The sequence below is a fragment of the Danio rerio genome, chromosome 23, assembly GCF_052040795.2.
Source record: "Danio rerio strain M-AB ecotype USA chromosome 23, GRCz13ab, whole genome shotgun sequence".
Lineage (NCBI taxonomy): Eukaryota > Metazoa > Chordata > Actinopteri > Cypriniformes > Danionidae > Danio > Danio rerio.
Window position 1 is genome coordinate 23,409,362 of NC_141043.1, and position 27,861 is coordinate 23,437,222.

Genomic DNA, 27,861 nt, shown 5'->3' on the forward strand with positions numbered 1-27,861 from the left:
TACATAAGCTGAGTTTTTTATTGCATAATTCATACAGAACTCATTCAGCTTGTAAACAAGTACAAGCACAAATACAGACTATCGTCAGTTCAGGTTCTTTCCTAACTTTAGTTTATGCACTGTGCATAAGGCACCAATAAATCCAAAACAATATACTTCTTCAAGTATTTCTGTAATGATTTATGACATTATTCTGTCATCATTTACTCATTATAATGTAGTTGCAAATCAATAAAATATTAATGTAACACTTTAGTTTAAGTATACATTTCCACTGTTAACTGATGGCTTATAATCTCCTTATTATTAAAATGTTGCCTGTTTATTGTATTGTATAAAGTAGGATTTTATTCTACATCCTTAATCCTAACCAATACCACCTTACTAAATATTATTAAGCAGCAAATTAGTATTTTATTAAGCTAAAAGACGTGTTAATAGCAGGGATTTACCTGAAAACAAAAGGTGACAGAAATGAATTCTTCCTCATAGCACAAATTAAGATATTTTATTATATGTTTTATTGTTTTAATCTAAAATGATTGTGTCCCTCTTTAGAAAGTCTGAAATAAATACAAACAAACTGAGCAGTCTTATGAAGAGGCATGATTGATTTATATTGTGAACAGATTCATTCACATATAAACATGAATCGTCAAACAATGTTTACAGCTTTCAAACTTAGCTCACTGTAACCCAATGTGATTCATGTTTTGTGAATAAAAGCTAAAATAAAACCAGTTCATCGCATTATGCCATCTCCTCTCTAGACTTGGAAAAAGTGTATTTGTTCATTTCTTTAAAATAGTTTTAAAGCTTCAATTGCTATGTTTCCATACAGTAAATTGAATTCATGTGCAAAACTGAGATATCCCATGAAAGACACGAGTAAAGTAACTTTCCATTCAATCAGTCTTAAATCGCCACTTCCTGATTAACTGGTGCCAAATATCAAAAGTAACAACTGCTGGTAGGAGAAATTGCTTGGATCTTCTCTTTATTTAATAAATTATTTACCTGAAAATGCTAAGAAAATGCCGACAAACAATAAACGCATGGTGGCGTTTGAAGGCGTGAGACATGGAGCACATTCGCTCATGACAGGTCTGGAAGTAATTAAAAATATAATAACACTAATATTAAAATTGTTAAGGCATTTTAGAATGACCAAAACAACATTTCAGATGTTTTAAAGTGTGTTCAGCCTGCTGGTTTGTCCATTCACACACATTTTTATCATCACGTAAGTAGGCTAAAACATGACACAAAACATGATTTCAGTAAAAGTGTTTCCATCATAGTTTATGCACATTTTTCCTTTTCAAATAAATAGTTTATCCAAATCAGTTATGTGCATAAGTTTTTTGTGCACATTTTCAACATTTATGTCCATCAACCATGTGCATATCCAAAATGTGCATGAAAATAGGTGGATGAAAAATGTTTTGATTGAACAAGTTTTAAAAGAAGGTACAGGACTTTCTTAAATTTCATTAAAATATTTGAGTTTTAGAGATTACGAGAAGTCTTAAAGGGATAGTTCATCCAAAAATAAAAAATCCTTTACCATTTACTTACACTCAAGTTATGACTGTTTTGCCTTACTCCACTTAAGCACAAAACAAGATATTCTGAAGATTGTTGGAAAAACAAAACACCTACTGACTAAAATATATTGTTTTCTAAAATATACTATAGATGTCAATGGCTCGTTTGCCCAGCATTCTTCAGTATATTTTCCATTGTGCTCAGTTGAAGAAAGGAACAAGTCGAGAATCATTTAATGATGACAGAATTTTTATTTTTGGTGAACTGTCCCTTTAAGGGTTTAAAACAACCTGAGGGTAAACAAACGATAACAGAATTTTCATTTTGGCCTGAACTAATCCTGTCATTTTCTCTTATCCAGTATAACAATTATACAGTAGAAAACACACTGATCACTAGAACAATTTTCACTATTAGTCTTGAAGTCCAGAACAATTTTCGTCTTACAATATGTCACTAAAAAAAGAACAACTTAGCATTGATTTGACAGCAGTTACTGTTAAGTCTTGTACACTGTAAATAATGTTTAGTTCCATATAACCGATTAGTGTTGGGACAACGTGAAGGAAGTTAGTGTATGAATATGAATATGAATATGAGTATGAAACAAAGTTAATGAATAAGATTGATCATTAAACAAATATGTTGACCCAGACAAAACTCAAGAATTGTGTTGATTCATCTCATTTTAAATAAGCAGTTTGAACAAACAGCAGTCATTTTTGGAGTGTACAGTATGATCCTGGTTATGTAGTGAGACTGGGGGCTGGTCTGTCTGATGTGAATTAGGTCAAGGCTGTTTTCTGCACTGCAAACCAGGGCTGTTTGACTGAGTCCTCCATGTGCATTAACCAGGACTCAAACAGATATGAACCAACTTGTCCACTGACACTCCCTTATCATTAACTACTAAAGCTTCTCATTTACAAAAAGTAGTTGAATCTAATTTAGTTTTTTTTGTGAGTGTGTGACCTCAAGGAGAGCACATGGCATTGGGATAAATAAATGTGGGTTTATTGTAAACTTAAAGCAATACTACATGATTCACTGTAATGAAATTCTTCAAGGGAACACTTGGAGTTACACTATGTTCTTTAAGTGTTTCCTATATATATTTTTTAGAATATATTTATATAATTAAGTATACATCATATATACACTTACATGCAGTGTTATACAGTGTATACTGTACATCACATACAAGTAAGTCATTTATAAAAATTTTACTGCATATATCAAATCCAATAATTTAGCAATGTTACTATAACGTGGTTTGATTTTACTTAAAAATTAATTTATTAGCTAATGGGAATTTTATATCGTAATATTTATTATTATTATTATTAATATTATTATATATAACATAATTGACATAATTATATAACTACAACTAGTTTGCTATTACATAGAAATATTACCTTTTTACATTCATTTAACACTTACCTGAGAGAGTAAACTGGATTAGCAGCTGAAAAGACAAATGTATTATTGAAATTATAAAGTTTATTTATAGTAAATTGTATATTTAATATAAATATAAAGTAAAAATAAATTGTATATTTATAGTAAAGAGTCTTACCTTTCAGTAAAGTGCAGCAACACTAACTCTCATAAAATACTTGTAGAGCTGATGTAGTGAAAAACAAAGAGTTCCAAAACAGGCAGCCAGTCTGTGGAGTGACCATGTGCTTATCCTTGTCAGCAGCACAGTGATGCCTTCTTGGTGCGAGTGTGCGTGTGTGTATGAGTGTGTGTTTGTGTGCGAGTAAGAAATAGGAAGCGAAAAGAATGGAATAAATGCAACAATGACTGCTGTGCCATTTAAGGACAAAGCATGATTAAAACGAGAACCATAAAAGTAATGAAATAAAAATACCTTAATGATTAGAGTAGGATATGATGATGCTTTGGATGAGAGACGGCAAGCTAAAAGAAGCATGGAGGCTTGTCTGTCTGGAAACAGTCTCTCAGACAGACTTGACAGCCCCCCCCCCCTCCCCCCACGCCCATTGCCCCCCAAACTGCTAGCTTTGAAAACACCCCTACACCCAGCAAACAACCCTCCTCTTGTTCTAGACACATCAGTTCAGCCACGAGTACTCTGTATCATGGCCTGTACAAGGGGAATTACATATTCTCATGTTGTGCTTTTACTAGTGTTAACAAAAGCTGGGTGTGTTTTGTCTCACAGTCTGTTGTGAGGAGGCAGTGGGATTTTTTTATTTATTTATTTATTTTTTTGGTCTGTCGTCTCATGACCCAGTGCATGTGAGGTAAATGTGGGTGTGGGTGCCCTCTAAAGGCAACTGCTGTCATTAGCAGAATGCTACTCATGTGGTCTTTTTTGTGGTGTGTCATCTTTATTATTTCTAATATAATCATTGTGACATGCTGATGGCCTTTCTGATGGTCTTTGATGATTGTTTATTTGGGGGGCACAGGGTTTGCATGATAAAATCTAACATTAGAGGGACTGGGAAGCCAAGACTGAAAATCATAATTCCAAATCAGCTTTTACAACATGAAAAACTAAAGAAAATTGAGGGCAGGACTGCAGGTGTTTCCCATTCAAATATAACATTTAAAAACAAATACAAGTATTACAAATTGTTTTTATATTTACAGTATATAAAACTGCCTTACGGCTAGGGTCAGACAGAATCTGTGGACATTTTTTGCTATTTCTGCTGAGAATTTTGTAAAAAAAATCTGCGTATTTGTGCGGAATGATTTGGGAAGTATCGTGACTAAAAACTTATTATATGTAATAAAAATAATAGCTTTTTAAATTTTCTTTAATGTTTACAATGCAAATCCATCTAGATCAGGGGTGCTCAATCCTGTTCCTGGAGATCTACCTTCCTGCAGATTTCAGTTGCTACCCATATCAAACACTAACTAAGTAAACTAAGTTCATTATGTTGACTTCTCAGACATTTGCTGCATCAGCAGTGTTATTAATATTTCTGATAGTGATATCTCTCATTGTAAAAAAAAAAAAAAAATGGGTTCCTTACAATTCCTTCATATCAACCCCAAAATTACTACACAACAACGAGTTTGTTCAAATAATTTCTGTGCAACAGGGCTCATGACCTTCCATAGTTTATGACTGTATAAAGTTTCTTAAAATGCATAAAACAGTCATTGAGAGGGTGAATTAGAAAAGAAATCACAATATTTAGTTTGTTGGTTAATCTTTTTTTATCTTTTAATACAAACGTGTTTAAACGTATAGTTTAGTTCTCTTGGATGATTTGCTGCATTTAATCCTAGTTCACTCAGCATTCACATTGTCACTATTAAAACCAATCCTAAGATGGTGGCTTTTAAGATATATAACATAGCAAAGACCTATAAAAACAATCATTGCATAAGCATCTCATGATAATATGTAAAACATCTAAGAACACATATAGAGATTTAAAAATGTGTATAGAAGTCAAAACAGTGCCAGGATTTTCTCTCACATTCATACAAATCAAGATCTGATGCAGGGAGATGTGCTTCTTACATCTGTATTGAACTGTAATAGCTGTTCTGTCTTTTTTATGATCACATCTTTTGATATCGAGGCGAGGCAGTGGTGCAGTGGGTAGCATGTTCGCCTCACAGCAAGAAGGTCGCTGGGTCACTGGTTCGAACCTCGGCTCAGTTGGCATTTCTGTGTGGAGTTTGCATGTTCTCCCTGCCTTCGCGTAGGTTTCCTCCAGGTGCTCAGGTTTCCCCCACAGTCCAAAGACATGCGGTACAGGTGAATTGGGTAGGCTAAATTGTCGGTAGTGAATGTATGTGTGTTTCCCAGAGATGGGTTGCAGCTGGAAGGGCATCCGCTGTGTAAAAAAACTAGCTGGATAAGTTGGCGGTTTATTCTGCTGTGGCGACCCCGGATTAATAAAGGGACTAAGCCGACAAGAAAATGAATGAATGAATCTTTTGATATCATGTTGTGTTTTAATTTGTTTAGATGTGTGGGGTTTGTACTATGCACATATCTCAGTCAAGCTACACCAGAGTTCATTTGGAAGTAGACCAAGACCCTGTTTTTTATAGTCTCAGTCTGGTGCACACCGAGGTTCGGATGGCAGTGTTTGCACTTAATATGAACCACAGCAACAGACCAATCATACAAGAGTTTGCTAGGATTGAACCAAACTTACTACAATATGTGTGAAGGCACATTTAATTCATCTTAAGGTCTCACGGGTGTAAAATTAACTGAACTATAAAATGCAAAGTTCAGTTAATTCCTAAATTACATTATCTATTAAAAAGTTGCATAATTCCCTGTTGTTTTCTATTTAATGCCAGCCATCAAATGAAACCACCAGTTAGCTTGCACAGTCCAACCTTTGTGTTCACAAAGTGCAATCTGCTGCAGGAGATGATTTCTTGCCTCCTCCTCGCTCTGATCTTGTTGCAGTGCCGTCCGCAGGTAAAGCATGTCTTGAGACATGCTGAGCTCAGGGATTCCGGTCAGGAGCATTAGAGAGAAGAGCGTCACAAGAAGCCGAGACTGAGCTCGGAGGGACAGATAGGCATTTATGCATGTGTCCTAGAGAAACAACACATACTTCAGCTCAGAGTAAGGCTCTAGCACTTTACTTGTTTAAATTTAATCTAGACAGAGCAGGGTCATCTTTTTTAAAGCTTAAAAGAATAGTTCACCCAAAAATCTAAATACATTTACTCACCCTTCACTTGTTCAAAACCTGAGTTTCTCCTGTTGAACACAAAAAAAATGCTGGTTGATAGCAACCATTCAGACAATGGGTACCATAAACCAGCATCATTCTTTTGTGTTTAACAGAAGAAGGAAAATCAAGTGTGAGTAAATGAGGATGGATTTTTTTTTTCATTATTGGGTGAACTGTCCCTTTATAAAAATGGGCTGAAAAAAATAGATGCCATATTTCTATGTTAGTTGAAAGTAATGTTATTTTAGTGTTTTAATCTGTTATATTATTTATTATTTTATTGAATTTTATTTTTACAGTTTCAGTTTTTAATTTTAAGTTTTAGTAATTTTGTGTGCCAATGTAATCTTTTTTGTTTTGTGCACTTTTTCTTACTTATTATTTTTTCAAGTTAATTTAGTTTTATACCATTTTTAGTCATTTTAGTTTTTTTCATCAAACAGGCAAAATGTATTTAAAAACACTCATTCTTTGCAGTTTCTAGAAGGAAGCATACGCACCACTAGGGGTACATCTACCACAATTTAAGAACCACTTGTCTAAAGAGAATCAACAGTAGCAACAATAGTTGTTATAAAACGCACATACAAAATAGGAAAAACTTGTGGAGAAAAATACCCTAAATCTCTGGAAGTAGAGACTGGGACGGCCTTTCACCCTGCCCATAACATACAGGAAATCCGGGGTGAGGACAAATGGCACCCTTTCTCTGTTCACTCCCCAAAAGCTCTTAGTGTTTCCCAAGATGTGCCCAAAATCAATGTGGAACAAGTTTCCTGAGAAGAACAGAGAACTTAACATTAGGCAGATTCCCTGTGGACACATTCATTAGTAAAATACTGGCACATAAGCTTAAAGCCATGTTTTATATTCCTGAAACATGTCCTAATATCTACCCATGATTCTTTTAACATTGTGTGTGTTTAACATTATGCATTCATAATCTGTACATTATCATAGCTGAATTTTATAATCAAGTTAAAATGAGTCAGTTTCTTGTAAAATGTTCATCTATGATGGCTTTACTCAAACTGAGTTCTTTACCTTGATCTGTGATCATGATGTTGTCATTGTGACGGTCACCAATGCCCAGCACATACGTGGCAACACAGTACCCGGCACATGAGTTCACAAACTTCTCTGTAGCTTGAAAGTGCTGTTGTAACAAATTCAAAAAGGAGTAAGAAGATAACAATCAGATTTATGCAGATTTAAGAGGTGTATATTTAGAATATCTGCTCACTTTTTCCTGGAATGGGCACTTCGTCTGAAGCCAGTCATACAGGGCATTGTTTTTAAAAGCTCCCGCCACTCCACCCTGACTCCTCTGAACTGAGGCAATAGTGATTGCATTTCGCACAATTTCAATCATTCCTGTGTCAAAGACAGTTATACAGCTGATTGTTAAGACAAAATATTAAGACAATTATGCAGCCAATCACAATACAGTATCTCAGAGTGCTGTATCATCATAATAAATGTATGATATGTTTACATTTTTACACACATTGTTCATTTTTTACCAGCATCAGTCTTGATAGTTTGTTTACATAATGCTTTCATTGTTTTTTTTTTATAAGGCAGAAAAAAATTAATTTTATTATTAATAATCACAATCAGTGATCTGAAACAACATTAATTTTCATGCATTATGGTAATTTTCTCTCTTTATAAAAGCAGGAATCCCTTGAATAACCAAACAAAATGTTCGGTATTCGCATGAAAAAGTAACCAAACCAACATACCCACATAATTATTTAAAATCATATTAAAATATTTTTATTTATCTGTGGTGATTTCTGAAAAAGAAGGGAATAGCCTAAAGGAAATTGAAGAGAGTCTATTACATTTATTTGGCATGTAGCATTCAAAAGCAGATAATGGGAAACGCTCCACAGGCCAAACCTTTCCAACAACATGGAAGCTTAATAACAAACAATGAATGCATTTTGTCTTAAATGTCTCTGGGGTGAAATAATGCAGTTTTAATTGTGACATTTTCGTCTTGATAGGCAATGTTTTGTAACTGGTAAAAAAAGAATTATAAAAGGATAATAAGTGTAAAATATATACAATATATTCATTTTATCCAAATTAACAGTAACACAGACAAAATGATTTAAAAAATTAAAATGAAACAGACAAAAATAACTAAAATGATGCTCTGGGGTTAGTTGCTCATACTGCAGTACATAAGAGAAAGACTGATCTTACCTATGTTAAATCCAGTTGAAATGCATCCATAGGGCACCAGATTCAAGTCTAAACCTTTTTCTTGCCAAATGGAGTCCATAACCACGAGAGTCTAAAACATGAAAAACATTTTAGTTAGTAATTAACCTTGTTTTTAGCCACTATTGCTAATTAGTCTGTGGTGAACATGAATTTTAAACAGTTGCTAATAAACCTGAATGATGAGCATGTCCTGTCGGAGGTCATCTCCATGTTTAAAGATGATGCCGACTGGAGGAGAGGGTGGAGCTTCTGACTGAATGCAGGAGAACTCCAGCCAGAGTGGCTTTTTCTTTGATGCCATTATCTTACAGTCTTTTAGCTGTGTGAACAACAGAATGTTTCTTATGAATAATGTTTTATCCATGCAAGAAAAGTGATTGGGGATTAATGGGGTCCAAAGCAACAGTGGACATGCCAGACTGTGGACAAGATATTGTTTTTAAGGATAAGTTTAGTTTGGATGAGTTTAGGGTGGGAACAGGTTGCTGTTAGATTGTGGACTTATCAAACTTCCAACAAAGAAAAAGGTTGAAAAGTTTGCCATATCAATTGAGGCGTATTCTGGTTTCTAGCAATTAGTAAAGATGATTAACCTACTATGATACTTCCTGCTCTGACACGGGGATCAAAAGGCACCTGGAAGTCAGAGGGTAAATCACACTTCTCCAGTAACTCCTGCAGCTTCTGAGGAGCTGAAACGCACATACATGATAGTGCGAATAACATAAGTAGTATAAACAGTAACCTGTTTGATCTTTACCTGTTGATGGAAGATCTGTCCTATCTGGGTAGAGCAACTTTACTGCAAGAGCAACGTCATGCAGGTAACTGACAACTTGCACTTGACTCTGGAATTCAGCCAACATTGCCTCTCCACAGCCCAATAGGTATGCCTCCAGTATCACTGCCATACGCTGGCGGAAAAACGGGCATCCTGCCACCTCACTTCGCAAATACCAAAAGAAGAAGTGTCCAATGCGTTTACTCTGTTCCAGGAAAATGGAATCAGCAAATGCAGTTAACCTTTACTTCTTGACAGCTGGTATGATGCAGGTATATAATTTAGTCAAAATTATAGAGATTAAAAAATTCCCTCTAATGAGAACAGCAGGAAACAGGACTTACCCTTAGTGCTCTTTTTAGCAGGAATCTTGCCAGAAAGCTATCGTGATATGGCTCGACTTTAAGGGTCTACAGAAAATAATATCCTTTATTGGATTTTGATTGATGTTCAATGAACATGCTATCTGGAATGTCACTACTTTGAAACTGGAGCTATTTAATATGTCATTTATGGAACATTATATTTTTTTACCTGAACCAGCTGAAGCAGATACTTAAGCACCTCGTCATTGGATAAAATCTCTAATCTTTGAACTGCCAATCTTCTGACCTTCAGGTCCGCAAAATCCACACTCAGAAGCTCAAGGGCCACAAAAAGCTCAATGTCCTCTGGCCCCCAGTGACTCAAAAGCCAGTGCACCTCCTGGACCACAGTTGGAAGCATCCAGTTGACTGTGCGAAGAAACTGAGGTAAATTTGAGACATAGTGGACACTTTCTTCTTTGAACTTTTTTAGGTTCCTCATTCTTGTTAAGGTTGCTGTTGAAGAAGCCTCACTGAATGGGGCGGAGAGTCTGGATTCCCCTGCAAGGTCCAGTGAAGAAGACTCTGAAACAGGAGATGTACCACTACAAGAGGAGCTCCTGCCATTAGGCAAGACAACAGGAAAGCTGTAGCGATCCAGCATGAAGGTAATCGCCATTGAGTTGGCTACATCAGGGTTGGTGGCAGTAGACAGCTTGTCTGCTTCATAAGTGACTGCCTCCTCATCCCATTCTGGGAAAGGCCACATGTTCAGAGTGTGTGGACCTTGGCTAAGAAGCGATCTGTGATCAATCAATTGGAGATTTACGAAGTATAGTACCTGCAATTTTCCCTTATGGTGATCTGGTACCTTAGAGGAGCTTGACTTTGTTTCCTTAGCTGCCTCTGTGGCATTAATTGTGAGACCTAGTTTTGCACCTTGAGGGATATCCCTGATCAAAATGTCAAACTCCAGCCAGGTGTTCCACAGAACTTCATCTGTAAACTCTTTCGGAGTTGAGCAAATTGAAGATATGGTCTTTTTACCATAGATTATTGTTGCCTCTACGTAAACAAGTGATGGTACCTTACTTGGGAGATCTGGGATATCAAATCCCAGGAGTTTAACCCTGAACTTTCTCTCGCAGTCCCACAGAGAAATCAGCACAATGTCCTCTACTTCCTTCTTTTTAAGGCAGAGCTCCTCATGGGAGCTTGAGAGACCAGTAAGACTGTCCACTAGTGGCCAGTACTCTGTACTCACTGTGTCATCTGGAAGAGATGAGATGGCAACTACTGAGAGATGAAGCTCCAGTGAGTTTTTGAGGCAGTGTCTGACCCACAGGTAGTTTGAGAGCTGGAAGTCTCCACTCAGAAATTCCTCCCTGCCACACACCTTGAGGACATGATCACTGGTCCAGCTTTCAATTGGTAGGCTCCCCTTTGGCAATGATTCCCAAAAGATCTTGAGGATATCACTGGGTTTTTGAGTCAAATCAGCTTTAATCGAAAGATTTGAACCATTATAATAAAGAGTCACTGAAAGTGTCCGCTGAAAGTAGCCTTGCTGATCATTTGGGAGCACGATGGAAGTTGTCCAGGGTTCAGTGGCATAAGCTATCAGATCTCGTTTTTTCAGTTCTTCAGTTCGTGGCGTGGCAAACTTTCTTCGAGTATAGGCAAGCTCACCTAAACGATTAGCATTTGAAGAGTCTAAATCATACCCAATTAGTTCATTCAAAACATGCTGGAAATAAACTCTCTCCTCTGAGGCAGGTTTCTGAGCCAGCACAGTAACAAAGACAGTCTGAAGACCATCAGTACCCTGAAACCAGGGTGCATCAAGAGTTTGCAATACCTGAAAGTCGTCATAAATTTCATACCACTCTTCCTCCTTGTGGTACAGCAGACTGTATCGTTCTGGGTCCAGAAGTGCAAATGGCTCAGATATTCGGTTATTCTCCTGTGCGAGCATACAAAGTCGCACTCGAAGCTGATGTACGCTGCATTGTCCTGGGAGTTTGATCTGTAAGGGCTCCCTGCTGTCCACTGACTGAAAACCTTCTCTGGCTGGTAACTTGCAAATGAATACAAGGTTGTTATCTGAGCAAGGCTCCGGTTGTATATCCCGCACACCTTCCCAGCTGTTCTCCATGGATGCTAGAAAGCAAACAAGTTAGCATGTGCTCATTTAAGGTCAACCAGTCTTTTCAAAACAGGAAGTCTTTTTGTAGATCAGACATTATTGGTTATATTAACTGACATATTTGGAGTCTAGGTGAAGATGCCCCCTTTTTAGTCATTTATTATTCTGGTGGTGATTAAACGAGGCAATTATCCTCAATAATACTAAACTGAATAAATGCCAGAGAAGTTGTTTAGTTCAGTGGTTCTCAAACTGTGGTACGTGTACCACTAGTGGTAGACAGGCTTCCTTCTAGTGGTACGCGGAGGAATGAAACATGTCATGTACATGCTACACAGTACACACATTTCAAAATTTATCAAAAATCATGTATAAAATATGCCACATATGACATATAGCCTATATTTCTGAGGTAATCTGCCACGTTTTTTAACTGTGCAAAGTTGAAGCTTCTTTACTGGGCCTACTATGCTACTGTATTTCAATTCTGCTCATTTTGGTGGTACTCGGAGAGACCATTTTTTTCTGAGGTGGTACTTGATAAAAAAAGTTTGAGAGCCACTGGTTTAGTTTATTTTTAGCGTATTGCAGTGCAGTTGCTAGGATGTTGAGCCAAAGTAAATGTGGCCAAAATAAATTGAAATCAAACAGAGTAAGTCCTCTAATTTGGTCACATTTCAGCGTTTTTAAATAAAATATGTAAACACTGTGTGTGTGCGTGCATGCGTGCGTGCGTGTGTGTGTCTGTGTGTGTGTTTAGTTCTGTTTTCATGTGTCACTCCCTACCTCCTTAGTTTACCCTTATTGTCTTGTTAGTCATTCATTAATTGTCTCCACCTTCTCATCAGTAAATTAATTGTTTCCTCATGCACTTACACCCTGTTCTGTTCGTCCCTTTTAGTCAATAGTGATTTTTAGCTATCCTCGTAATGTGCCTGTTTTTGTTTTTGTTTTTTAGCTTGTTTTTGTTTATTATATTTGTGCTTCACTCTATTTCTTGCATATATCTATACATGTTAACAAATTCCCTGGACTTCATCGGCATTCTCTTTGCTCCATTCATGAGTTTCATTCATTCATAAACACTAATTGTAACATGTAAGATTTCAGGGATGTAGATACAAATATAAGTGCTGCTTCCTCCTCATATTTCCCTTGTTTGTGAGGCTGTAGTGCAATTTGTTTTTAAGAAAGGAAAGCTGATTTTTAGTTGTCTGTAAATTGTCAAGCCTTTATTTATTTATTTATTTGTTTACTTACTTTTTGATTTGCATATATACAGTATTTAATGAGGTTTACAAGTAATGCATGCCAATTGTAATGTACAGCAGCATTGTCACGCTATTATTCTTGCACCAGTTAAAGGAAAAATATTTAACACTGGCAACTGTTCTAAAATAAATACAGTTTGGCAACACACAAACTGGTTCTGCCAGTCATTCTAGGCAGAAGAATGCATCAAAACCAAAATAAGCTTTAGTCTTCAGTGCTATACTACATGTTCCTTACATTAAAGTTATACATCATATAACAACTCATTTTCAATACCAGCTGAAATTCTACAAGTTTTTGCATAATTTGAAGTGCACTTACCTATTCAGGCTGTCTGTCTTTGGTTTTAGGTAGGTTTCTGTGGCTTGTGTGCGAGCTATAGTTCAATTCCCTTTACTGTAATACATCACAGAAGTGACTGTCTGCATAACAGCTCATCATTTCCTCATTCCTTTGTCTTTCTGCACCTGAGAGGAAGAATTTTTTATTTTTTTTATCATTACAAACTTATTTGCTCGTAGTTTCATTTTATTTCAAATTCACTTGCTTGATCAAATACCATTTCTCTCCATACAAACTACAACTGTAGGAGACACGTTTGCTTTTTATTTTTATTTGTAATAACTGTTGTTTTAAATATATTATGTTGTAAAATGATAAAGGTGTTTATTGTATTTCTCTGAGTATGTGCCCTCTATAGGTGAGAGGAGAAATAAAGATTTATAAGGCGATGCCACCCGGGACAGCCCTGTGGCACAGTTTTTGATCATTCTGAGAATGGCATAGTGGAATCAGCATGCAAGCTGCCTTTAAGTTGTTCGTTTTTATGTAACTATTCATATAATTTCTGATTTAATAAATTTCAGTCTTTTTTTGGAACATCAGCCAGTTTGTGTTGGATCTCTTTAAGCATCTCTGCACCAGCACCTCCCACAGTGGCTAAGAAAAAATTTCATAGTGAAAAAAATTAACTTTTTAAAAATTTTAAATGTTTTATTAATACAAAATCAATATTATTAATTATTACTTAGAAATGCAGCCTTGGTCAGGAGAAGCTTATTTTAAAACATTTAAAAATCCTACTGACCACAAACATTTGACCGATTGTGTATATTCGTGTTGGAGGTGAAGTAATGGCGCTGTAACATGGGGTGTGACACTGACAACAAAGGTGAGGATCCACATGCAGGTTTATTAGAATCGTCAGGCAAGCAGTGGTCAATAAAGGGGAAAACAGATGTATGCGGGCAATCCAGAGCCAAAGTCAAATTAACAGGTAGATGGTCAGAGGCAGGCAGCAAACAGAATTAAACAAATAAACAAGGCAAAGGATCAAAAATACGGCAAAGGCAGACAAAGAAATCGCGTTGTAGTGTCACTGTAGCAGATAACAAGACTCGGCAACAGTGAGTGTTCCTGTGCTGTTAATATAATGCAGTAATCAGTCTTTAAGAAGCTTCAGCTGTGGAAGTGTAATCAGTCAGGATCTGGAACATGTGTGTGAACAAAGTGCATGTATAAAGTTGTAGTCCATTAACTTGCGGATTTGTAGTTTGTACGAGTGGGAATGTTTTCCAGCGACCTCTGGTGGTTAGAGATCGCTGGTGATCATGACAGGCGCAGTGGTTAGCACCATCACCTCACAACAAGAAGGTTACTGGTTCAAGGCCCGGCTGAGCCAGTTGGTGTTTCTGTGTAGAGTTTTCACATTCTCCCCATGTTCATGTGGGTTTCCTCCGGGTGCTCTGGTTTCCCTCTATAGTCCAAAGACATAATGAATTGTGGTAAAGCGTATGTGTGAGATTGTGAGTGTATGGGTATTTCCCAGTGCTGGGTTGCAGCTGGAAAGGCATCCGCTGCATAAAACGTAAGCTGGATAAGTTGGTGGTTCATTTTGCTGTGGCGACTCCTGATGAATAAAAGGACTTAGCTGAAGAAAAATGAATGAATGAATGAATGAATGAATGAATGAATGAATGAATGAATGAAAAGTAGTGTTGAAGTATTTAGTTTGACTGGCCTGGTCTTGTGCTAGATGGTCCCGTCTCTGCCAAGAACTACCAAACTATTCTGGAGGACCATGTGCAGCCAATGGTTTTGGAGAAGCGAGTCAGGAAACGTTTTCTTCCACCAGTATCACCTAGTGATCTGACCACTATTCAGCAAGAATTGCTCAAAATCCCTCTGACTTGTATCTGTCATTTGAAAGATGAACTGATGCTGTATTAGCCGCAGAAGGAGGCCCTATACTATACTAATGGATTATTGTTGTCTAAAACCTGGATTTTCAGTTTTATTATTTAACCCCTATACACTTTATTTACTAAAATACAATTAACAGCTGTGCTTTAATATAAAAAGTTAAAGGTAACTTAGAGGAAAAAATGTCAGTGTCAAAAAAGTCATCTTTTTCTTTGATTTTTATCGTACAGATATAAATGCAAAGCCTTTTGTGAGTCAAGGTCTCTCTTTTCACTATAATATAAAGAGTTTCCTTTAGATTTAGATAGAGGCTTATGTTGTAAGTAAATATATAACACATTTACATTTGTTCCTTTAGCGATGCTTTTATCCAAATCGACTTGCAATTGAGAATAAAGAAGCACTTCAAATCACCAGAAGCACTTCAAATCGACCATGCTGGGAAAACATGCAAATTTTGAGGTTGTTGAGTACTGTGATATTTTTGTGATAGAACATTTTCCTATAAAAAGGCTATTTAAATTTTTATTTTAAACAACGTAATGATAGCACTAAAATAAACAGGTAATTGAAAGGGTGCAACCATTCAGACTTTAAAACATTATGAATGACTGAAAACCTCAGTAGATATATTGATTCTTATTAAATGTTATTGCACGGCATAGCAGCACCTACTGGGGGGGCAGGTATAAAAATTGTAAAACCCAACCTGATTGAACAAAATTGGTTAAAGAGCCCCTATTAAGCAGAATAAAAGTTCATATTTTGGTTTTGGGGTCTCCAACAATAGGCCGATATTAATAATGGTAAATAATATTTTACTTGGTATTTTTTAAGACACTTCTATACAGCTTAAAGTGACATTTAAAGGCTTCACTGGGTTAATTAGGATAATCAGGCAGGTTAGGGTAATTAAGCTATTGAATAATGATGGTTTGTTTTGTTGACTATCAAAAAAATATAGCTTAAAGGGGCTTATAATTTTGTCCCTGAAATGGCATTTAAAAAAATTAAAAACTGCTTTTATTCTAGCCGAAATAAAACAAATAAGACTTTCTCCAGAAGAAAAAATATTATCAGACATATTGTGAACATTTCCTTGCCCTGTTAAACATAATTTGGGATATATTTAAAAAAGAAAAAAATCAAAGGGGGGCTAATAATTCTGACCTCAACTACATATTGTAATATTGTAATACTGTTGTTCTTCCACAGTTAAAGCATTCAAATTAAAAACTGATTTTTAGATTTGGATTATTATGTCGTTGCTAAGGTTTTTAGAGCCTTTTTTCATTCTCATGTGTCTCTCTTTTCTCTCTTTTCTCAATCTCATTTGCGAAATTAACTCATGAATAGGCCTGCATGTGTTTAACAGCCTATTGAGTTACACGTTGCCTTGACACCAAATATAAGTAAAAATCTCTGGGTGGTGTAAGAGAGTCTGCATAGACAGTTACAAGTAGCCTATTATCACAGAAGTCAATGGAGACGAGATGTCTGTGCTTTTGTGCAGTCATTAGTTTTAGTTTATTAACACCGCAAATGTAACGAATATGGCAGCTTACCATTCATCCGCCCACCAGAGGGAGCTCTCTCCCGATTATTGACTGGGTACTTCCTCTGTGGTACTTCCTGGTAGCCACCATATATAAGCACACTGCTTATGTGTATTCATTGCGAAGTATTGCCAGTTTCACTGCCTACTAAGCGTTTTTCCTACTGCTATTTCTGCCATGGTGTTATGACCTTTTTGCCTGCTCTTTTGACTACTGTTTTTGGATTTTGGACTCTGCCTTGTTTGCCTTTTTGGACTGCCTCTTTGTCTGCTTATCGTTGCCTGGTTCATGATCACGATTCTGCCTATTGTTTGATACTAGTTGTTTGTTTAATAAACCTCCAGCTTTTGGATTCAATCCGCCTCCATGTCTTCACCTACGGCTTCCTCACAGCAAATGAATGTACTAGACATTTATGTGGAGACACCATAGCGTGTGCAGTTTCTTTGCATAATCTTTCATAACAGGTATATAACACAGGTATGAAGTACATATCGGTTGCTTATATTATCAAATATGTTAACATGCCTTAGATACATCATTCAAAATACAGCTTCTTACTTCTTCACTCATATTTTGTTGGTTGAAAAGGGTTAGTGGCTAAGAGTAAGTAATTTCTGGCAAAGGGAGAATTTTTTTCACCCTTCTGTATACTGTATACAATGTCTAAAAACTTGATTGCAAAATGTACAAAATAACAAAATTATAGTTGTTACATTTGGACAAAATGTGCTTAGTTTAATAAATAGAAATACATTTTACTCAAACAAATAACTAATAAACTCTTGTAAAACATATATAACAATTCTTAACATTCTATAAACTTTTTTAAACAAATTACTCCCTTGTAATTTCACATCTTTTACAACTTGTAGGTACCAGCACATCTACGTACTGTACATAGATTGTAACACAATAAGTCACAACAACATTATATTGATAGCATTAATGCATAAACAGATACATTTAAATAAATTAATTGGAATTCCAATTACAATCAACATGATTAACTCATTCATCTGTTCATGGATATGTAAATATATATGTAACATTATATGTACATTGTGCCATTTTATATCTATATATCTCCACACACACACACACACAGTTGAAGTCAGAATTATTTATTATTACAGATTTCTTACCATAATAATTTTAATAACTCATCTCTAATAACTGATTTATTTCATTTTTGCCATGATTACAGTACAGAATATTTTACTAGATATTTTTCAAGACACTTCTATACAGCTTAAAGTGACATTTAAAGGCTTAACTATGTTAATTAGGTTAACTAGGCAGGTTAGGGTAATTAGGCAATTTATTGTAAAATGATGGTTTGTTTTGTAGACTATCGAAAAAATAGCTTAAAGGGGCAAATAATTTTGACCTTAAAATAGTTTCTAAAAAACTGAAAACTGCTTTTATTCTAGCCGAAATAAAACAAACAAGAATTTCTCCAGAAGAAAAAATATTATCAGACATACTGTGAAAATTTTCTTGCTCTGTTAAACATCATTTGGGAAATATATGTATGTGTATATTGTATATATATATATATATATATATATATATATATATATATTTTTTTTTTTTTTTTTTTTTTCAAAGGGGGGCTAATAATTCTGACTTCCAGCTGTATATATTCATGAAATATCAGTCATACCCACATTTTTTTTGCCCTATATATAGATGTTGTTTATACACAAAAAAATAAATGTTCACTTGCGTATTCATTTCTTGCTATGTCTATTTATATTTGCATTCCTGAGAGTGTCAGCGTAATGTCCTTTTATATTTTTCATAAGAGGTAATTAGTAAAAGTGTGATCACATTTGCATACAATAAATATTATTGTGTTATAGTCATGTAAAAATGTCTTAAACTTAAATCCTAACCAGTTATTTTACTTCTTTCTTAATCAAAAAATATATGCTTGTTTGTCTAACGTTACTGTAGTTGAGTGTTAAAAGTTTTCATTAAAAAGAAAAAAAGATGGCGGTTACAGAACTCCTGTGCACAGATTGTTCACAATACCAGTGCATTATTTACTTTAACATCAGTCAAAAATGGGTTTCCAAGAATAATAAAGCATTGTTGCAATGATTAATAGAAAAATAATGCTATTATGCCGAGAGAACTTGACATGTTACAATTTAAGAAAACAAGTGCAATTACAAAAAATGCCAATAAATGAAGAAAAGATCTCATCCACTTGGACAGCACACATGCTGCAAATCCCCACAAAGCAAACACATTAAAAAACGTGCTGCATTTGCACACAATGCAAACACAATAAAAACATGCGGCATTTTCACACAACGCAATGAAATTAATAAAACGCACTGCATTTTTTCACAACACACACAATTTACAAAAACACACCGCATTTTCTCACAACACTTGCAAAAACATTGGTACACAATGGTAATGGGACCAAAAAACATGAAAGGCACACCTGTGCTAAGACTATTGCTCAGTAAATTTGTTGGTGATTTTTGAAATGTTTTTGAAGAATTGGTGAAGAATTTTTAATTTTTTTTTGGCATCCTGATTTCCTTGCCTTTTGTATTTTGCTTGCCTAAAAATACAGTAACCATATCCTAAATAGCCGTGTCTGTCACATTTTAGGGTTGTCTTGAAACATTTCCATGGTGTTTTGAGCTATTTGAAAGTGTTTTAAGAAAATGCAGTACATTTTTTATGCATTGTGAGGGTTTGCAGCATGTGTGCTGTCAAATTGATGGTCTTTTCTTAATTTGCTGCCATTTTTTTGTAATGGTGTATTATATTTTAAATTGCAGCATGTTAAGCTCAGCCACTGTAAGTGCCCACAGAATTGTCATTCTGTACCTATGTCTTGTCAGGAAAAGACATAAAAGACTGCACAAGGATCAAAGTGTAGCCAGCATACAGTACAAGCATACCAATTAATTGTCATTTTATATTCTCTCAAACCACTAGTGTTTTTTTTCAGCAAGACCTTTTAATCATTTAAAAATATAGTAAAACTTTTAATCACTTGCTCTTTTATATATTTTAAAACACAGTAAGCACAGGTCAGAATGGGGTTGCATTTTTACATAAATGTATCTCTTGAAAAGATGACACACATTTTGTCATAAAGGGCCGTTTAAAGTACCTGAAATATACATTCTTTACTGCCGAGAGTGTCCAATAACTAACGATAAAACATTATTTCTCAAATATTTTTTCTTAAGACCCCCTTTGTACATATATTACTCAGATATAGACACTAAAATCTCATCTTGGTCTCGACTTCTTTCATTAATTACGTAACAGGATTTTAAAAATGATATAAAAACAAATATGTTCTATATGTAAACAATGACACATTCAAATGTCTGCAATTTGCTTTCATTGAAGTTTGCATTAAACAGAGACTTTGCAATCTTCTTGACTGCATTTTTCTCTGAACCTTGAAAGCTAGGCATTCATCCTTTTTTTCTTTAGAATATTTCCAAGCGACTAAACCTAGAAAAGTTCAAAAGGTAAACTTAGTGTCGGTTCTCCCTCCTCCAGAACAGCAGCCTGGGCAGAGCCGCCCGCACCTCCTTGTTGCGCAGACCATAAATGAGTGGATTAACGCAGGGGGGAAACTGAAGCATCACAAGCAGCGTGATGTGGAGCGTCCCGGCAGAGCGCCAGCTTCCAGAATACATAGCCATGTTGCCTTCGAGCTCATATACAGCATCTGAGGCGATTTTCAAAAAGATGGGGAGCATCTGAACCAGCAGCATGGAGCAGTAAAACATTACGGTCGTGCGCGCTCTGTTGTTGACCTGATGGAAAGGCTGAACGGCGTTTTGCGCCTTCTGGTACATGCAAACGTACGAGAACGAGTAGGAACAAATGCAAAGCAGCGTCACAACAAGCCCAACAATCTTCCGAAACACCGCTGCACCCCGAGGAAAGCCCAGGTGGGCCTCCAAAGTGTCTGGCTCACAAAGCAGTCCGGCTATAGGTTTGTCCAGCAGTGCGCTTTTGTGCCCCAAACTGAGTAAAAATGTGATCATTGTGGAAAAGAACACCGACGTAAACCACGTGAAACCAACTATGCAGTAAAGTCGCTTTTTGGTTAGTATGCTTATATAATATATAGCCTGGCACACGTAGACGTAGCGCTCCAGGGCCATGCAGGTTATAGTAAGCACAGTGCAGAAAACGCAAACAGTGTTGATAAAGAACTGAAAGACGCACCAAAATCCATAGGGCAGCGTGGTCTTCTGGAGCAGACAGTATGTGAGTGTTGGACCTTGAGTGACGATGAGGAGAACATCACTGACTATGAGGCTCTTCAGCAGGGCAAAGCGCGGCTGCCAGGACAAGTCTTCAGAACTGCCGATGCTGAACAAAGTGCACCCGTTGATCACGAGGGAGATGATGGTCATCAGTATGAAGACGCACAGCAGCGCCTGCACAGTTGTATCCGAGGGCAGGATGGATCTGAAGAGGCAGCGTCCCGGGTCCTGCGGCTGGAGGGGGTCTGAAGTGATGTTGAGGGCATCCTGGTTTGGAGGTGGACAGTCCATAGTATGTAGAATGGCAAAGTGCGCGTGAAACGCATCTGGACGAGAACGAGCGCGTGTATGACTGGGAATATAGAGATTTGGGCGACTCGGTGGCTGATGTGCGCATTTGTTACGCTTGCACGAGATGTGCTTCCAGACCAGAACAGATGCTTACAGGTGAGGCGAGGGGCTTGACTGGAGGTGGGGCTTTTTTTCCAATCAAAGAGAGAGAGAACCCTTGGAAAAATAAGTAACCAGTTGAATGTAGTGCTTTTAGGTACACGCTTTAAGGCGTTTTTTTTTTATTTATTATTTTTTTTTTTGAATGTACAAAATATTACTGAAACTACATAAATGTGCATGTCTTTTCACGTTTAAAATATTATAGCGGCATGTTTTGCTAAATGAAATATATTTTTACATAAACATTTAAGATAATAATAATAATAATTTTATTTGTTTTTAATAGACATTAGGTTATTAAACGTACAAATGCAACAGCAAGCTAATCTAGAAATGTTATTTTATAAATCAATAATTCAAACTTGCCATGCTTCTTTTTTACAGTGGAATGCTAGCAACACTTGCCAGTTAGTCACTAAAAGATACTGAGATATTTAAAGAAATTGGCAGATATGAATATATATATATATATATATATATATATATATATATATATATATATATATATATATATATATATATATATATATATATATATATTTGCAATTAGAAGATATGAATACATTTTCTGTTTACAACACCATGACAAAAAAAGCTACATTAATTAACACATGCCGTGTAAAGCAGGTGTCATATTGAATAACATCACATTACTGGGGACCACAGCTCTGTACAGTTCAGGTTTAACCCCAATCATACACAACTGATCAAACTAGTTGGGTCCTTTGGGCTTATTTGAAACAGGTAGTTGTGAAAAGCAGGGTTGGAACTAAACTATGGAGGGCTTCCCCATCTAGAGAAGGTCCATAACATGAGAAAATAATAAAAAAGTTATGTGAAATGCAGTCTTTTATTTTCCTTTGGCTTAGTCCCTTTATTCATCAGAGGTCATCACAGTGGAATGAACCGCCAACTTATTAAGCATACGTTTTACACAGCGGATGCCATTCCAGCTGCAACCCAGAACTGGGAAACATCCATACACTACGGCCAATTTAGCTTATTCAATTCACCTAGCGCATGTCTTTGGACTGTGGGGGAAACTGCAGCACCCAGAAAAAACCCATGCGAACACGGGGAGAACATGCAAACTCCACACAGAAATGCCAACTGACAAAGTTGAGGCTTGAACCAGCGACCTTTTAAAATGACCATCTTATGAGCTGTTTGCGAACCTACATTAATAAAATAAATGATTTACTTGCATTGATGGGCACGTTGGCGCAGTGGGTGGCACAATCGCCTCACAGCATGAAGGTCGTTGGTTTGAGCCTCAGCTGGGTCCGTTGGACTTTCTGTGTGGAGTCTCCATGTTCGCATGGGTTTTCTCCGGGTGCTCCGGTTTCCCCCAAAGTCCAAAGACATGCAGCACAGGTGAATTGTAAAATGGTGAAAAGTTAAATGGCCGAAGTGTATGTGAGTATGTGTAAGAGCGTGTGGGTGTTTGCCAGTGGTGGGTTGCAGCTGGAAGGGCATCCGCTGTGTAAAACATGTGCTGGGTAAGTTGGTGATTCATTCCGCTGTGACAACCCCTGATTAATAAAGCGACTAAGTCAAAAAGAAAAGGAATAAATGAGTTTGCATTGATATAATAATAATGTGATTGGCTGTTGACTGCATGCAATCCAGAATGAATCGTTAACCCATGGGTTAAACCTTGAGTTGGCAGGAAATGTTTTTATCAAGCATTGTCAAACAACTAAACCTTGATCTTTACCATGTAGTTAACAATTCTTTGGGTTTGTCAACCCGAACTTACTCTGCAACCCAGACTTTGTTCAACTAGTTTTGTGCAACAGGCCTCAGATGTTTTTTAAGGCTTGTATGCAAGCAATATTTAATAGAGAGAGTATTTTTAAATACTAACTTATTTTATCTTTGCCATAATTGCAGTACATAATATATATATATATATATATATTGTTTTATAAGATCGTAGTGCACAGTATTCAGCTTAAATTGCAATTACATGGCTTAACTAAGTTAATTCCGTTAAAAAGGTTAATTAGGCCAGTCGATGGACAATAGTAGAATTTATTTTCAATAAAAATTAAGTAAATGTTCTAAAAGTATAATAATGAGTGTTTGAAAAAGTACTTTGAACCAGTGGAATGATATGCACTATACACAATCCTTTGCATCAGAATGAGGAAGAAAGGTGATTTAAGTGACTTTGAACATGGTATGGCTGTAAGTGCCAGATGGGCTGGTCTGAATTTTTCAGAAGCTGCTGATTTATTGGGATTTTCACGCACAACCATACCAAGGGTTTACAGAGAATGGTCTGAAAAAGAGAAAATATTCAGTGTGGGGCAGTTCTGTGTTGATGCCAGAGGTCAAAAGAGAATGGCCAGACTAGTTCAAGCTAAACAGTATGAGTTCAAGCTCAACAGTAACTCAAATAACCACTTGCTACAACCGAGGTATGCAGAAGAGCGTCTCTGAACGAACAACACGTCAAACCTTGAGGCGAATGTGCTACAGCAGCAAAAGCAAACCACTCCTGTCAGCTAAGTTTGGGTAACTGAGGCTACAATTCACACAGGCTCACCAAAATTGGAGAACTGAAGATTGGATAAATGATGCCTGCTCTGATGAGTCTCGATTTCTGCTGCAACATTCAGATCGTAGAGTCAGAATTTGGCATCAGCAACATGAAAGCATGTATCCATTCTGCCTTGTATTAATGGTTCAGGCTGGTGGTGATGTAATAGTGTAGGGGATATTATCTTGGCACACTTTGGGACCATTAGTACCAATTGAGCATTGTGTCAACGCCACAGCCTGATAATTGTTGATGATCATGTCCATCCTTTCATGACCACATGACAGTGAGGTCACTGTACTCAAAATGGCCTCCACACTCACCAGATCCTAATCCAATAGAACACCTTTGGGATGTGGTTGAACAGGAGAGTGGATGTGCAGCCAATAAATCTGCTGCAACTGCGTGATGCTTTCATGTTAATATGGACCAAAATGTTTGAGAAATATTTCCAGTAACTTGTTGAATCTATGCCACGAAGGGTTAAGGCAGTTCTGAAGGCAAAAGTGGGTCCAACCCGGTACTAGTAATGTGTACCTTATAAAGTGGCCGGTGAGTGTATCTGCCAGATTATGTATAAATGGCATTGAAATAGTATTTACACTTAATTTTTTTTTGTTAAACAGGTGAAAATAATCAAGCATACATTGCCATAGGCAATGATAGCAACCAACTGCAATTTCTAATAATACCCCACCCCACCTACCACTGGCAAAAAATGAAAAATAGTTAGACAAATAATAGAAAACAAATCAGTGGCAAAAACAAGAGAAAGAGATTTGTTTTTACAATACATAGACATTACTAAAATAAGTAAATACATTTACCTCTGCATTTAACTTTTTACAAGAACACTTTAACAAAGGAAGATACAGTGCATCCAGAAAGTATTCATAGCACTTCACTCTTTCCACATTTTTTATGTTACAGCCTTATTCCAAAATGCATTCATTTATTTCCTCAAAGCTCTTTACACAATACCCTATAACAACATTGAAACATTTTTTTTAATACTTGCAAATTTATTAAAAATAAAAAAACTGAAAAACTACATGTACAGAAGTACCAGATTGAATGGGAAGTGAAGGGAATTTTCAGATCTCTGCAGAGATGGTCATTAGGATTTAGGTCTGGGCTTTGGCTGGGCCACTCAAGGACATTCACTGAGTCATTGTGAAGCCACTCCATTGATATTTTGGCGGAGTGCCTTGGGTCATTGTGAAGCAGATTTTCATTCAGACTATCTCTGTACATTGCTGCCTTCATCTTTCCCTCTATCATGACTAGTCTTCCAGTTCCTACTGCTGAAAAACATCCCCACAGCATGATGCTGCCACCACCATGCTTTACTGTAGGGATGGCATTAGCCTGGTGATGAGCGGTGCCTGGTTTTATCCAAATGTAAAGGCTGGCATTCACTCCAAAGAACTCAATTTTAGTCTCATCAGGCCGGAGAATTTTGTTTCCTATAGTCTGAAAGTCTACTTCATACAGGCCTGATTGGTGGATTGTTGCACAAAAGATTGTCCTTAAGGTTTTCATCTCTTCACAGAAGAATGTTGGAGCTCAGACAGAGTGACCATCGAGTTATTGATCACCTCCTTGACTAAGGCCCTTCTCCACCGATCACTCAGTTTACATGGCCGGCCAGCTCTAGGAAAAGTCCTGGTGGTTCCAAACGTCCTCCACTTACAGATGATGGAGGCCAATGTGCTTAATGGAACTTTCAGCGCAGCAGAATTTTTTCTGTAAACTTCCACAGCCTTGTGCCTCGAGTCAATCCTGTCTCTGTCTCTGAGGTCTTCTGACAATTCCTTTGTCTTCATGCTTGGTTTGTGCTTTGACATGCACTGTCAACCCTGGGACCTTATATAGACAGGTGTATGTGATTTTTCAGGTTTTATATTTATAATAAATTTGCAACAATTTCAAAAACTCTTTTTTCAAGTTTTCATTATGGGGTATTGTGTGTAGAATTTTGAGGAAATAAATTTGTTTAATCTATTTCGGAATAAGGCTGTAACATAAAAAAATTAGGAAAAAGTCAAGCGCTATGAGTACTTTCCAGATACACTTTATATCAGACTTTCACACAAATTATGATTTACACCTATTGCAAAGAACTGCTACTTTTGCACAGTATAGAATATATTTTGAACTAGATTTATGTGTCTAAAGCTAACAAGAGCTGCTTACTGTAAATAGGTTCTGTTATTGCTCATCAACGCAATGTCTTTTTGCCCTCAAGGCTGACCATCCACATACCAAAACTGAACAGAAAAAACGCAAAATAATTATTTAAAAAAGTTTCAAATAAAAAAAAAAAATGAAAAAGAATACACACACAGTTACTCTAGATGTGGTTAGAAACATATTTGTCAAACAATGTGCACAAAAGTTTACACCACAATCTCAATTTTTTATTAGTTTTTTTATAGTATAAAAAGTGTAAGGCTCTGAAAATTTCTTAGTGATAAATTCACTACCTGGATATTGTGGGTAGCTGTATCATCTTTTAGTGAATTCCTGTGATGATTCTGACCTATTGTAGGTATAGAGAATTTGTTAAACATGCAAGGACAATGCTGCATTGAAATTAAAAAATCTGCTCTATGCTCATGTCTTTTTATTTGTAGAAAAACAGTTTGGTTGCCAGAAAGACACTCAGCACTGTTTCCATCATGTTATGGTAAAATCAACACATTCAAAAAAATATGAGCTGATTTGTGTAGTTATTAAATATGCTTAAGTGAAAATAATGTGTTAGAAATTCTCAACAGTATTTGAAAAAGTTTTACTTATTATTATATATATTCCTATTTAAGGCTCAAAGCATGTCAGGCTCTGCATCTTACTTAGTAGACAGAAATGATGTACACTCAAAAATAAACAAATTAAACGCATGGCTCCCTCAAAGGTCCAACACCGTTGTGTAATAAGACAGACAGCCTGTGTCTGTAATGTCTAAACCGTTGTTGTCTTCTTCAAGATAAACTTCTCTATAAATAGAAGCATAAAGCATCAGAGTAGTTGTGACAGCAATTCTTGAACTGTATTTTACCATTTATTGTAGCAGTTAGACCTGTAATGGATACATCAAGTCATTTAATGTCATTTAGACTGCACTACACAGGTTGCAACAAAAGCTATACTTATTTTACGGTAAAATACTGTTTTCTTTTATTACAGCAAAACACTGGATAATTTAAAGTTATTTACCTCATAATCTACAACAAGAGTTAACAGTGTAGTACAAAAACTATTCATGCCAGCAAACATGTTTGTGAAGGGGTTTCAAACTCAATTTCTGGAAGGCCGCAGCCCTGCAGAGTTTAGTTCCAGCCCTGCTTCAACACGCCCACAGTGTCTGTAGCAAACAAGCCTAAAGCAATCAATTAGTTTGATCAGGTGTCTTTAATTAGGGTTGGAACTAAACTGTGCAGAGCTGTGGCCCTCCAGGAGCTGAGTTTGACACCTGTGTGTTAGTCCCATCCACAAACCAAAATGACATCATGAAACAATCAAAATGCTTTGTCATGTTGTCAGTATAAGAATTTATCAGTTTTTCCGCAAGATTAAAAAAACATTCTTTCAAAAAATGTGTAAAAATATTTGCACATTGTTATTCATGTTAAATGAAAATTAAATCCTGCAAGATTTCAGCAAAAAGACCTTCATTGTGCTCACATACTTGTAAACAAAGACGGCAACTAAGGTTCTCGAACAAAGTTCTTGAACAAAGTTCTGTTACAACCAATCAAGGCCAACCATGTAGGCAATTAAAACAAGACAATCACTTGAGGCCCAATCAAGACAATCAATTAAGGCATAATTTAAATACAACTACAACATATAAAAT

The 27,861-nt window shown here is 36.4% G+C and overlaps 2 protein-coding genes and 1 long non-coding RNA gene across 3 annotated transcripts; 1 reads left to right on the forward strand and 2 right to left on the reverse strand.

Moving 5' to 3' along the window:
* Window positions 1–3,790: 3,790 nt before the first annotated feature.
* Window positions 3,791–13,451, reverse strand: si:rp71-17i16.5. The gene is made up of 11 exons (XM_087306931.1): window positions 13,306–13,451; window positions 9,796–11,726; window positions 9,606–9,671; window positions 9,241–9,466; window positions 9,078–9,172; window positions 8,653–8,799; window positions 8,460–8,550; window positions 7,489–7,619; window positions 7,290–7,401; window positions 6,864–7,021; window positions 3,791–6,103 (listed from the first exon to the last, which is right to left on the reverse strand). The coding sequence occupies exons 2-11, from the start codon at window positions 11,719–11,721 to the stop codon at window positions 5,846–5,848; spliced, it is 3,210 nt and encodes a 1,069-aa protein (XP_087163057.1). The 5' UTR covers window positions 11,722–11,726; window positions 13,306–13,451; the 3' UTR covers window positions 3,791–5,845.
* A 3,057-nt stretch (window positions 13,452–16,508) lies between these two features.
* LOC147838180 (uncharacterized) lies at window positions 16,509–18,269 on the forward strand. The gene is made up of 2 exons (XR_015523484.1): window positions 16,509–16,730; window positions 17,136–18,269. It is a non-coding gene; the product is annotated as an uncharacterized LOC147838180 (long non-coding RNA).
* Window positions 18,270–18,996: 727 nt separating this feature from the next.
* LOC147838181 (olfactory receptor 2G3-like) lies at window positions 18,997–21,541 on the reverse strand. Its single transcript, XM_087306989.1, is given in 2 exon segments — window positions 18,997–21,291; window positions 21,294–21,541. Coding segments are annotated over 2 exon segments (1,068 nt in total). The 5' UTR covers window positions 21,331–21,541; the 3' UTR covers window positions 18,997–20,260.
* Window positions 21,542–27,861: the final 6,320 nt, after the last annotated feature.